The sequence below is a fragment of the Corapipo altera genome, unplaced genomic scaffold (assembly GCF_003945725.1).
Source record: "Corapipo altera isolate COAL_440 unplaced genomic scaffold, ASM394572v1 22, whole genome shotgun sequence".
NCBI lineage: Eukaryota > Metazoa > Chordata > Aves > Passeriformes > Pipridae > Corapipo > Corapipo altera.
Window position 1 is genome coordinate 1,510,920 of NW_020884886.1, and position 13,570 is coordinate 1,524,489.

The 13,570-nt window shown below is 42.5% G+C and overlaps 1 protein-coding gene across 1 annotated transcript; it reads right to left on the bottom strand.

Annotated features, from left to right (window-relative positions):
• Nucleotides 1-484: 484 nt before the first annotated feature.
• Nucleotides 485-8,329, bottom strand: GPR78 (G protein-coupled receptor 78). The gene is made up of 3 exons (XM_027643010.1): nt 7,084-8,329; nt 6,429-6,542; nt 485-2,512 (listed from the first exon to the last, which is right to left on the bottom strand). The coding sequence occupies exons 1-3, from the start codon at nt 7,749-7,751 to the stop codon at nt 2,275-2,277; spliced, it is 1,020 nt and encodes a 339-aa protein (XP_027498811.1). The 5' UTR covers nt 7,752-8,329; the 3' UTR covers nt 485-2,274.
• Nucleotides 8,330-13,570: the final 5,241 nt, after the last annotated feature.

The following is a 13,570-nucleotide window of genomic DNA, read 5'->3' on the forward strand; positions in this document are numbered from 1 at the left end:
ACAGATGCAGCAGTTTAGCTGTGTTCTGTTTTATACCTTTAAAATTCAGCTTATAGTTTATAGCTTTAGAAATTCATTACTGTAATAGCTTTAGAGTTGGGGGTTTTTTCTTCTCTACCATTTTCTTTAATAATAAAGTTTTATTTCATTTGTATATCTTGCAGGTAACAATTTAATACACTTAACTATATGTAACATATTCCTTTCTCAAAGTGAGGACCATTCTGTTTAGGAAACCAAGGCTAAGCTAACGATTGTAGGTACCATTAAGCTCATGGATAGCTGCCGTAGTCTATTAAAACTCTTTGGCACAAAACTGACAAAAAAATTAGTGAAAATTTAGCATCCCTCCCACCCCCAACAGAGTGATGTTGCAGCTGAAATGAAAGACTGAAGTATCGGGTTCTTCTAGCAGCAAGGCAGAGGGGGTGGAATGGAGAGACAGACAGGAAGTAAGGAAAACTGGAAAGATTCCACAGACGACTCTTTCTTTCTGAAATACTGTATTTACACAAAATTGAAGAGAGTACAAATACTTTACTAAGAAGACAAAACCATTATAGTACATTCAATTTAAACACAGGCAGAACTATAGATGCAAAGCACAGAGGCCTAAGGTACTTGCATGGGAGAGAAAAAAAAGCACATCATAAAGGCCTCAGAGATTAAAAGCAGGAGGTAAGAGAACATTGTATCTGTTACACAGCATCACCTTTCTTTGACTTCAGTGGGACTGAACAAGACACTCTCCTTCCTCATTGTAGATGGTGGGGAAAACCCTCTCAGTGTGCTGATGGCTCAACACTGATTTTACAAAACGATTAAGCACATACTTAATTTTCAGCATGGAAACAGAGTTGTTAACTTCAAAGGAAATTATATTTGTGCCTAATCACATGCTTATATTCCTAGTTTGACCAGAAGTAGCCTTCTCAATGCTTCACAGGGTCAAGTCCATTGTTACATAAAAATAAGAGTTCTCTACTGTCTTCTTTCTTGTAATTTTTCTTAAAATATACTTTAGAATTGCTTTAATTTTCCCTTTAGGTACTCAATTAGAAAATAGTAGCTTACTGAATGCCTTAGAATTTTTAAATTTTAATAAATGTCTTATATAATCAAAGGAATATTGTTCAAAAATAATTACCACATTTTTCCAAAGCCTGTTTAGATTTAAAAAGAAAAAAAAAGAGAAAAATACATATAATAACAAAGCAGCTTTATGTTTCCGGGCATTTGGCAGCAGGTCTGTTATAATATCTCTTGCACATCTCTTGTTATCAATTCAAATCACCAGATTAATTGATCATTATTAAAGAAAAGGTTGTACAATATTATTACAATTCACCATGTATAGCCAATGCGTGAAATATTTTACACATTATATATCCCTTAAAAAGAATTAATATATTTTAGCCTTTTCTTTGAAAACAGATAGCTTCTGACATAATATATCTTAAACACAGTGGTATCTGTCACTTCTACTGTCTAACTGATTTTTTTTTTCTGAATAAAAGCTTGTTTGAATAGGACTACTATCTCAGTGATGGAACTACAGTGCTATTTAACTAAATTCCATATATGTCATCATTATTGTTGCTGCAGTTATTGTAATCACATACCACTGAAGTGCTAAATGTTAGTAACTCAGATATGTGGACTTTGGTTATGCTTGATAGAGTACTGGAATATCAAATATATGTACCACTTCCTAAAGGCTATGTTACAATCATGATGCCTAGTAATAAATAATAACAACAATCTCAGATTCAAAGTGCTGACTCACTTGAGGCACCAATACGATAAATCAATCAATTAAAAGACTAATTTTTAATGTTTAAAACTAACAGAGCAGATCCTGGATTGCCAAGTTGTATGCGCAGCACAGAAGACTCTGAACCTCTCCTTCCAATCCGGGGATTCCTGTGGTCCCAGAAACACTGGAATATCTCGTCTGATGTGGAACGCTCCAAGACATACCAAGTCTTCGGATATGAAACATTAAAAGCTCTCTAAACTTCTCTAAAGCCTCAAAATTATCTCTTAAGACCCCTCAAGCCAACTCCGTTCACCCAGGGACAAGGCTTTGCCATGTATTGTGCTTGGCTGCAGACCAGGGAAGAGCCTTTCATGAAAGTCCACGATGAAATGTATCACATTATGCAGCTTTCACACCCTGGAGACACTGTCAGCACTGTCAGCATGAGAGGGAAAAGGCAGCTTTCCAGCAGCAGCAAACACCTGTCTCACTCGAAGGGGAATGCTTTCATGTCGTTAGTTTGTTCTGTGCAAGCAGTAATCGTTTTCAGTGTCGAGAGAACTGTTGTACCCCGATGAAGGATACAGGTCCCTCTTAAGTATCCTGTTGACGATGTTGATCAGAACTTTTTTGTACTGTTGACGCAAAAGTGAGTAAACAAATGGATCTGATGCAGCCTTACTGTAGGTGAGGCACTTGCTTATAATTCCCCAGTAGTAATTTATGGTAACAAAAGGAAGGAGCTCTATCAACCTGTTAAACATTAAAGAGAAATGGAAACACTTAAGTGCTAATATTCACACTGAGCCCAGTGCTCAACTCATGCTTCATGAAACATTCAAGTAACACTTATTTTGTTACAGCACACAGTCCCTGCAGTAGAAGAGCCCTGTACTTACTTAGTCCTTGCTTTCAATAAAGACAAAGAGACCTTTTGCAAAGCCACTGGGAGACAAAAAGAATTTCCTCTATGGAAAGAGGAAAAAACTGTGTTTTCAATGGTAATGCTTCTGTGCATTGGAGAGAAGAAAGTCCTGCAGTTTATTGCTCACTTTCTGAATTTAGAGAGTTGTGTTGGTAAGTGGTCAAAATTTTGGTGGCATAATTGACTACCTCTCTTCCATGGCAAGCTTGAGATAGACACATGTGACTCATGGCATCCAGACTCACTGAACTCAGTTGCCTAAGTAGAGCTGTCTAGTGGCACTTGAAGCATTTGGGTATAATCCCATTGGCATCAGGCTGCTGCTCCTGGAAGCTGTGAGTCTGTGGCATATGTGCCAGGCTAGGTAAAGGATTTGGATACTATGCAGCATCTCAAATGACATCAGAAACCTGGTCTAGATCACTGAATCCATCCCCTCAGACACAGACAAGCAAACCTTCATTACACCACGGCGGTGAATTATCACAGATGCAAAGAGGATTCATGTCAGACCATTGTAGTATGAAGAACAACTTGGTAGTATCTCAGAGAGCTTCGAGTGGCACCTGCAATCTCACAGTATGCTTAGGAGCACACCTGCATCTACTTACCCATGAAAGTTTTTGTGTTCACTAAGCTGATCGTGAGTTTGGCCAAAGAAAACACGGAGACAACACTTTTATCATCATTATATGACCAGTCAGCTGCCTCCAGACCTGTGTCTCCCTGTCTGTGCTTCACGGATGATTAGTGGCCTCAGCACCTCAGCTGTGAGGGATGTATTAATCATGGATGGAGAAACTGCAACTAAGTTAAACAATTTTTCCACAGAAGTGAGAGCAATCCTTCAGACTGTTCCAGCAAATGTCTCGCCCAGCTCATCAGTAGTGGGCAAGCTCACCAGGAAGGTGGAAAGAACATGGTGAGAAGTTTTTATTTTCTGTACACCTTTTGTAAAACCTTTTGCAGGAGCAAGAATATACTGCTTTGCTCTATTCATTCCAGAAGAAAAAAAAAGGTTCAGTGAGATAAAATAGCCCTTTTCTGTACCCTAAAACATCACTGTTTGAAGATGTCAGATCAGAAGCTTTCTCAAGGCTTGAAGAACCTTCTGTCCTCTTCCCAACTTGCAGGGTGTCGATTTTTTAAGCTGTTCCAATCCCTCCTCTTAGAAGAGCTGACTTACAACCACTAGGACTGAACATTGCGACAAGTGACAGGAAAATTTCTTATTTCTATGAGTAAAAGTAAAATCATTCCTATGACAAGAGCATTAAAAAAAACAGATGACTTCTGTCTGAAGCTGCTTGGAAAAATTTCCAGTGAATTCAAAACAGATAGAACAGGTAGACACAAATTGTGAGAAATAAATGCACCATAAATTACACTTGCTACTGATTGCTTTGATTTATCCCATCCTGCATACTATCCAAATGCAAAAAATATACAATTGTTATTTACAGAACTGATGTTTTTATAAAGACACTAAATAAGAACAGTAAGGTATCTTTCAGTCATGAAAACAGATGTATTACTGTGTGTTCCAAATAATGCATTACGGGTCCAAACTTAATTGCACTGAAGCCAATGGACAAAAAATTACACAGCTTTTAATAAGATAAAGGGTCTGGCCAAAACAATTCAGCCTTAGAAATACCCATGTGAATGCATCTTAGTATCATTTTCTTGTTTTCAGTGCTATTACAAAAGAAATGAAATTCATCTGTCGGCTCTTAGTGAACAGACGAATATATTGCTAATGATCCTAATCTCATTCAAATTTCTGAAATGAGGAGCAAACACTGAGCTCACAGCACAACCTGAGTCACCAGGCCAAGAGCAAGAAAATGGGGATAATGTCTTTTACATTGTCTCCCCAGAGATTGCTTCAGTACCACCCCCTAAAAACCAGAATGGGAGAAGAATGGGAAAACAGGCATAGCAGCAAGTCCTCTGACCTCACCTCCATCACCACCTATTAGGTAGTGCTGCCTTGGTACCGTCTTGTCTTTGGGACAAAGAGCCTTTCAGGATGCCCTCCCCAAAACCTCCTCATTTTGCTGTCACTGAACCAGCTCAGTCCTTGTGACTGAGACAGACGTTGTACCTTGACACACATTTCCATAAACCAGCCCTCAGCCTTCTGTGTAGTGACTCAGGCTGTATCAGTTTGTCACACATAGAAAATGCACCACCTCACGTTTGCCAAATGCAAGGTCTGAAGAAGGAAGTAACTTTTATTTTAGAAGTTTATGAGAAATATCTCCACCATGAAAAATGTGGCCATGCTTGGAATTTGCTGAGCTTGGTAATGTTCAGATGGAAAGAAGATGGCAAAATCCACTTTGCTCAATATAATTACATCTTGATTATAGCAAAAGTGAATAGAAAATGACTCAAAATGTACTGTACAGTGAACAATTAACCTTTTAACTCTGTGATGTAATGTTAAGATTTGTAATAAACCTTCCAACTGCAGAAAAAAAAGACATGGTTATCCAGGAGATTAGTCAGGAACCCCTTTCAACATGTAAATGGGGACTGAAATAAATGTCACTCTTAAAGATTAAAAAACATTGTCTGTTTTGTGCACTGGCCTTAATCTATCCCCCACTCATGTAAGAAAAGGGCAGTGACAATGGCCATAAAAGGCCTAGATGCATGTGACTGTATAAGGTCAGAGCACTAAAGCTGGCCAATTTCTGTGAGCTGGTGTGGCTGCAGACACTGGCAGTTTGGTAGTAACCTTAAGGAATCCCTCGCTAGGGGGTTTTGCAGACTAGTGCACCTTCCTTGACAGAAGTCACTCCTCTTCAAGGCTGTCTTGAACACACTGTGAAGTAAGAAATGTTTTTTAAAAATCACCTGTGAAAGACGTAGCCCATTTTAATTCAGAGATGAAAGGCTAAATCTGAGGTACTGCGATTCAATATAATTACATTGGCTTCCAGATCACTAGTTTATGCAAAATTTAAAAATAATAAACGTATATTGTATAAAGACTATACAAGTACAATAATGACAACAGTGTATAAGCAATTAAAAAGGTGCGAACTACCAGGATGGATGCTTATAATTCTGTGCAGTTGAGAAGCATGGTGTTTCCTATATAGTTTAAAAGTCTAATTATTGGTTTTCCTGAGACCTAACTTTTACACCTCATCACAAGGCTATGCTGCACCATTAGCAATATATTTACAGACATTAATGTTTCCAGACAGAAAGCCTATCTGACAAATTATCAGCCTGGGGAAATTTAAATTATATCACCTCAGCTTCCAATAGCAGCAAGCTTGGCTTATGCTTTAAAACAAAACAAAAAAAAAAAGACAAGCTAATCAGGAAAATCTGTCTGCTTTCCTTTCTGTTTCTCGGGTTGTGCTAATAAGGAAGGGTGGCGAGTCTTTTAAACTGCTTTTATCTCCCATTGGCATGGAATTAATTCCTGGTACTTGTCCTAAAAGCCTCTTGCTCTTGGCAGAGGCGCCCAGACCTGGCTGCAATGAGGGAAGGAGAGCCAGAGGCTGGTTGAGCTGCGCCCCGGGGTTAGGGGTGCGAGCAGGAGCGGTGTGTCAGAGTGGGTGTTTGCGTGTGTCTGTTTGGTGTGCTCTACCCTCAGAACCGACCCGCGATGTCCGTTCTGGTGTCTGGCACCCCAAAATTAGCTGTAGGTCCCCCGGGCACATTCGCATCACAGGGCATCCCCTTCTCGCAAAGTCCCTCACCCCAACAGGGGATACTAACCTGGTGATAATGTAAGGACCAAAACAGATCACGAAGGACCCTATAAAAATACTGATTTTCTTGGTAGCCCGCTGCCTCCTCCGTTTCTGCTCGTTCAGACAGCGCTGCTTCACACTGCGAAAGCAAAAGAGCAGTAGGGGAGTTAAGGCAAGGGAGGAGGCGCAACGTGAACCCAAAGGAGACGGAAAGGACTCTCTTTCGGCCCGAAAGCCCCTGCGCCCGGGAAGGGAAGGGGAGGGAAGGGGAAGGCAGTCCCCGGGGAGAGGACGGCAGCCCCGGTCTGGAGGAAAGGCAGCCCCTGAGGGGACGAAGGCAGCCCCCCAGGGGAGAGCAGGGCAGATCCCCGAGAGAGATGAGGGCAACCCCGGCCCCGCTGAGCCTCAGGACGACCGCACTCACCATAGCAGTGGTTCCCTGTTAAGAGGAGCTCAGTCAAGTGGGAGCACCCGGCGAGCCGGATTAGCATTTAAACAGAGAAGGTTACAAATGCACGAGCCACCGTTCCTGGCACTAAGCAGCATCTAAAACTAGAGGCAGGAACGCTCGCCATGTGGCCGGGGCAGGCAGGAAGTGCTGGGGAGGCAGGACATTCTCTCCGCCCGGGGTACCTACCGCGAGTGCCCAGGGGCTGTGAATCCGAACACGCACGCATTACCTGGGGTGGATATCCACCAGCAAAACCAGAGTCTGCATGGTAATAATGTCTATCCGCTTGCAGTGGAACCGGGCAACTTTTAACACCTTTAAATAGGTGAAGCACAAAATCACCAGAGACAGCATGAAACTGGTGGAGTGAAAGACAATGGTGAACACCGTAAACCTTCTTCGCTCCGACTCTTCCTTCAGGTGTAGGGTGCAAGAGGCATAAACGCTGTTGTAATCTACCCATGAGTAAAACAAGGATACCAAGGGGAAAGTGAGGGAGTGGAGCCACGAGTAGCCCATCAGTATCACAGCGTCTTTATACCGCATCTTGCTGGTGTAGCTTAAGGGGAACACCACGGCAATCCATTTGTCGATGCTGAGTGCTGCCATGCTCAGCATCGTGTTGGAAGTCAGGAAAGTTTCCAGGAAACCCACCGCTTTGCAGATACAGCCCCCGAGGGGTTGCTGGTTCCTCAGGATGCCCAGCAGCGTAAAAGGCATGTTCAGGACGGTGAGGAGCAGGTTGCAGAAGGATAAGTTCACCAGGAAAACCCCGGCGACCTGCTTGCGGATCTCTGTACTGTAGACGAAGCATAGCAGCACCAGGAGGTTGGAGAGCAGAGAGACAACCAGCACCAGCACGAGGAGCAGCGCCAGCAGCACGCCTGCCAAGTCCATCTCTCAGCGGGTCCCCTGGAGCGGGCGAGGGCAGGAGGAAGGGGGCACCCGCGCCGGCACCGCAGCCTCGCCTGCCGCCCAACGCGGCCGCCCGCGCATGGTGCCGGCGGCCGGGCAGGGGCCGGGGGGCAGCGCCGGGGGCCGCGGGGCGCAGGGAGAGGAGCAGGGGGCGGGCAGCGGGGTCCAAGGTGCAGAGAGAGGGGCGAGGGGAGCGGGGCAGAGGGGAGAGGACCCCAGGGAGAGCGGGATTCTCTGACAGCAGAGTCAGGCAGCAGGGGAGCAGGGGCCGGGAGGAGCGGGGCGGGAGCCGAGGGTAGAGGGGCACCGGGGTGCGCAGCGACTGGATCGGGAGGTAGATGGAAGCTGGAGGTACCCGAGAATCGGAGCAGGAGCGATTCTTAGGGCGCCCGGGGGCCGGAGCCCAGGGAGCCGGGGCCGGGGGGAGCGGGACGGGAGCCGAGGCGGGATCCGGCTCCGCGGCGCTCTCCGTGCGCTGTCCGCGGTGCTGGAGCGGCGATGCCCCGACGGCCGCGCCGCCCGGGGCTTCAGGCCGCGGTCCGAGGGCCCCCCCGCGCCGGAGCCCCCTCCATGCCCCACCGCGGCTCCGCTCCGCCGTGCGCTCGGCCTCCGCAGGCACTGAGCATCTTCCCCCGCTGCCCAGCCCCTCAAATACTCGAGCCGCGGAGCCTCCCGCAGCGACTCATGCGCAGACGAGTGGCTGCGAGGCAGAGGCTCATCCAGGGATCGCGGCGTCGGGCTGATCCACTCCCAGATCGCAGGCGAAAGCGGCAGGGACCCCAACTTTTGGCTACTGTGCAGCTCAGGGAGGATCAGACCTGAAGAGGAGTTAGTAGTTTGATCCCTGTGCTCTGCTCAGGCACACCCTGAGTGCACCAGCTGCTTCCAGTGCTCCTGGAACCCGTACAAAAGTTGGTGTCTGTGCCTCTTGGCAGGCTTGCCCCCCTCCACCTGAGGGATTGCTTGCCCTTTTCCCCCTTCAGCAGATTGCCCTCTGGGTATTCACACTGTCACCACATTGGCCAGCAGTGAGGGATGTTACTTGGCCAGAGACTCCACTTTGACTGCTGGGATGCACCAGCTGGCTGAGCATTTGGGTAGTGCTGCACATTCTGTGGAAAATTAAGATCTCTCTCTTTACCATTTTCCATTCACACTGTTAACACGATAGTACGATGGTAGGAAAGGTTCTTTCTGTTATCACATTGTGGCAAAAGCTGTAAAGACAGACATGAAAGAGGACAGAAATTCCCCCTCTGCAGCAGTCAGAAATGTGGTTCATAGGGCTATTTCCCAAAGATGCCATAAATCTTTCTCTTAGATTTAAAATAAGTAAATAAATAAATAAAGAGAGAGAGAGAGAGAGAAAAACAGAGGGAATAAGTTTTGGTACATCAAAACACTGATACACGAAAAAGCTGCCATATCTAATCACTGTCACATTTTACAGTTGATCGCCAGAACTGACATGAAGAAAAAGGAGAAGAAAAGGTAGCTTTCCTACTATCCAAAATTACTATTAATATCCCAGGGAAATTCTGTATTGTATATATTGTCCCTACAATGTAGCCTTGTCACGCAAGTGTGACCATTGTGTGGATAACTGTACATAAAACTGCTTGAAAGAGCCTGAAGGCAATGTTGTTTTTTGTTGTTTTTTTGGTTATGTTTTTTTTTCCCCAACAGCAGTTATAAGTTTTGGATCAGGCTCTAATTGAAAAGCTTACTGTGGTAAATTATATGTCTTAAGGAAAGAGCAAAGCCACAAGACATGAGATTTGTTCTTTGGAAGAGAACCAGTACTGTATTATTCCTCATGATGGAAAGAAGATGAGCATTTTCTCTGATCAGAAAGATGTCATTTCAAAAGTTAAAAAAGTGCAGATACATTTGACAATGATTATGCTTGACAAACAAAGATCCAATATATATCTGTGTAAGCATCTGAGGAAGAAAAAACTATAGAAGTATGACAGTACCAGTTCTCCAAGAGTTCCATTGTTGCATTTGTATCATCAGAGAGCCAACACTGTTTGGGAAGGGTTGGGAAAAAATGAACCATTGTGGGATAACCTGGTTATATCATTACAGAGAAAAGGTTCTGTGATTACTCCCTCTCTGACAACAGCAATTCTTACCGTTCGAACTCGTCATAACCTATATATGACCTACCTTTCATTTAATAGTATCACAAGGTTATGAAGCTTTTATGTTAGTCATCTGGGATTAGAGGCTGTCTGTGTATGATATCAGGTGAGGTAGATGCTATTTTGTGTCATCACAGGAACAACCTAGATGTGCTGTTCTCTTACTGTGATAGTTACTTGAGAAGCTGTTTACTGTTGGATCCAGACAGAAGGCAACTTCTATCTCTTTCTCTCTTCTACACATACATGTACAATTCCTTTCATACAGCCTTTTCAAATGAAGAATGATTCGTTTCTAAAAACTAAAAGAGAAAGAATACATCAACATAAGACAAGAAAACAAAAAGGTGGCAAAAAGTCAAGAAAAGAAAAGATTCTGCTTTTTCACATGTACATTGAATTTTATGGTCCATTGCAACAATATTCTGGGCTTAAAAAACCCAGTAGGGATGAGATCGGAAGATCTCCCTTTTTATATTTTGTGGAGCTTTGTCAAGGTGATAAGTTAAACATACACATGATTTCCTGTGGGTTGTCAATCCTCTGTTGACCCTTTCCATTTACAGGCAGCAACCTACAGCATAGTATGAATACCAGACACCTTTCAGTCTGATGTTCTAATGTCCACTTACAGTGTATGAGGTTGAAAACCGTCACCTGTGAGAGACCAGAAGGCTTGAACTTGCCACAGTGGGTTTGCAAAGGTGGGCATTGGCACCACAGCCCCTGAAAACACATATATTCCTGTTAGCTTTTTGCATATAAGCTGACATATGTAAATGCTCACAATATGCAAATATTCACAGCAGTCATACTAAGCACACACATTTTCTCAATCAAAATCTTACAGTATTTACTGTCATAATCAAGGATCCTGTCTTGACTGAAACTGGTGACTGTGGAGACTACTGCAATAAAATTTAGAAAAGAAAAGAAATAGATGTTCTTGTCATTAATTATCCTTTAATAGACATAGGCTATTTAGTTAACACAGATTAGGTAAGTACTTGAGACTTTTTTTCTAATAGCCGCATCATTCATTAAATCTACACATTCATCTGTTCTAAATATTGACCACAACTTCTTGGATTTAATGGTAAATGGACTGTATTCATTGGAAAGGAATAGAGGAGATTCAAATTCCTTTTTAGTTTCACTCCAGGAGAGATGTGTCATGGAAATTTCAACGTAGATCACAACTGAGCATAATTCAGTTCTAATCAATGTATTCTACAATGGCTAGGAACACATTTAATTTGGTACTAAATTTAAGAAAGCACCACGAAAGAAGGAGATCTCAAACAAATTATATCAATTAATTTGCAAGTACAGAGAAAAGCAACGCTTTTTCCCAGATTCTCTTATGACAGGTGAAGAAGTGGAAATTGAATTATATTAACCAATATGGGGGAAATGGGATGACTCATGGAAGTGATATTAAGAAGAAAGCTTTTCACTTCTAGGCCACTTGCTAAAAAGTGACCCATTCCAAAAGTGAGTAAGACTGATTAATACTCATGAGATTTTTCAGTATGTTCTGTAAACAGCTCTGCTACTCATAGTTCCTGAGAAGCACCGAGAAATATCTTCTCACTACCACAATGGCAACAGGTGTGCTGTTACTGTCACATCAGTTTTAGCTTATGAAGCTTTAGTGAAGACAGTGTCCTTCAGCTCTTCAAGTCTCATCAGCAACTTATTTTCTTATTATATGATCCCTCTTTCTTCTCAGAGACTTATTTTATCAGGATTTGGACTATAGGGTCTTTGAGCAAGCAGGATTTATTTAGGCTTTATTTGGCAGACTAATACAGATTTTGTTCTTCCTGGAACAATAAGACAAATAACAAATAGGTAGTAGTACCGTGACAACCAACAGGTTGTTAGGCTCTAAAGAAAAGATGCAAAGCCAGACTCATCAGTATAATACAATCCTACAAGACTGTTCCTGTGGCAGAATTCTAGTAGGCACATTTACCACCTATGGAATAACTTTGTCCTTTCTTCCTAAAATGGAATAAAGACAAACTCCACATGTGTAAAGTCCACACATTCCTTCAGTAGAACTCCACTTTACAGGGAAAAAAATGGAGCAGTAAAAAGTATGTGTATCTATCATAAGGTAGAAGAGCAAAAGAAATAAGAAGCTCAACCACGCTACTGTTCTGCAGACCAAAATTGCTTCAAAATTGCCTAAATACTGCAATGGGGAGTCTTAAAGTTCAACAGTTGTAGTTGTATCAATTTGGACACTTGCAAAAATCTTTTGACTTGTGTTTGTGTTTATGCAAACTAGACACATTCCTACAGTCTACAAAAATTGATCTCAAAATAATTCCAGAAGATAATACTTTGTTTTGGAAGATGGAGGGCAACAGAGCTGGTGAAGGGTCTGCAGCACAACTCTTATGAGGAGTGGCTGAGGGAGCTGGGGCTGTTTAGCCTGGAGAAAAGGAAACTCATGAGAAACCTTACCACTCTCTACAACTGCCTGAAGGGAAGTTGTAGACAGGGGAGGGGGGGGGTTGGGGGTGTCAATGTCTCCTCCCAGGGAACAAGTGACAGGACTTGAGGCCTCAAGTTCACCAGGTGAGATTTAGATTGGATATTAGGAAAAACTTCTTCCTTGAAAGGATTGTCAAGAATTGACAATCTCTGAACTGCCCAGGGAAACGGTTGTCATCATCCCTGGAGGTATTTACAAAACCTTTAAATGTCTTTTAAATGTAGATGTGACACTTAGGGACGTGGCTTAGTGGGGACTTGGCAGTCCTGGGTTAGCAGTTGGACTTGATGATCTTAAGGGACATTTCCAACCTAAATGATTCTATGATTCCTTTCTTGATGTTCTAAATGGAAATGGAAGCACAAATACTGGAAGATGACAGGAAAAAACCCAAAATATTCACAGAATTCAAATCAGTTTTAGTTGACATACAGTTCTGAAAACGAATATGTATGGCTACCTGTCACTGCTTCCTCTTTCTCCCACTCGTTTGTTTTCTCTTCTTCTTTAATAACATAAGCAGGTAGAACCAGAATTCTAAATTGCAGAATTTGGCTTTGGAATACAGCTGGTCAGATTTTCTTTTTTTTTCCTTTTCTTTTTTTTTTTTTTTCCCTTGAGTACAATGCAAAAATGTGAAAGCAAAAAGATGCTATTCTACTTAGCAGCCAAATGTGTTGATTTCAGTGAAGTTTGTATTGTTACACCCAACAGCTTTACAACTACAATGCAGACTGAAATACTTATGGTGGAATACTATTCCCTCGAGCATATAGCACGGGCATTTGAATCCTGTCTTCAATAACTTAGTGACAAGTTCTTCAAAATACACAAACTGTATCAGTTCTTTCCACAGACTAATTTTACAACAGAGTTACTCCTGATTTAGTTAAATATTCAGGACTTGGGCTATAACCAGAATTTTACATTTTGCAAAAGTACAATTCTTCTGGAACTCCAGAAAAAAATAAAATGGCAAGTAGAATACTATTGAATCTCAGTGTAAGGGCACATATTCATCTATTTCATTCAATTTTCATCTGTTTTGTCCACTTTTTAAGCATTTGATATATCAATATATTTCTAATCTGATAGGAATAAAGATTAGAGTGCCTTTTCTTGGTATTTTTCAGTACCTCACAAACACA

Bases quoted from the DNA above. Each gene is read 5' to 3' on its own strand.
- GPR78 (XM_027643010.1), bottom strand. From the start codon at position 7,751: ATGGACTTGGCAGGCGTGCTGCTGGCGCTGCTCCTCGTGCTGGTGCTG. The intron at 6,543-7,083 runs GTAATGCGTGCG...TTGCTTTCGCAG, and splicing joins CTGGTGGATATCCACCCCAG to TGTGAAGCAGCGCTGTCTGA. The intron at 2,513-6,428 runs GTTAGTATCCCC...AATGTTTAACAG, and splicing joins GGTCCTTACATTATCACCAG to GTTGATAGAGCTCCTTCCTT.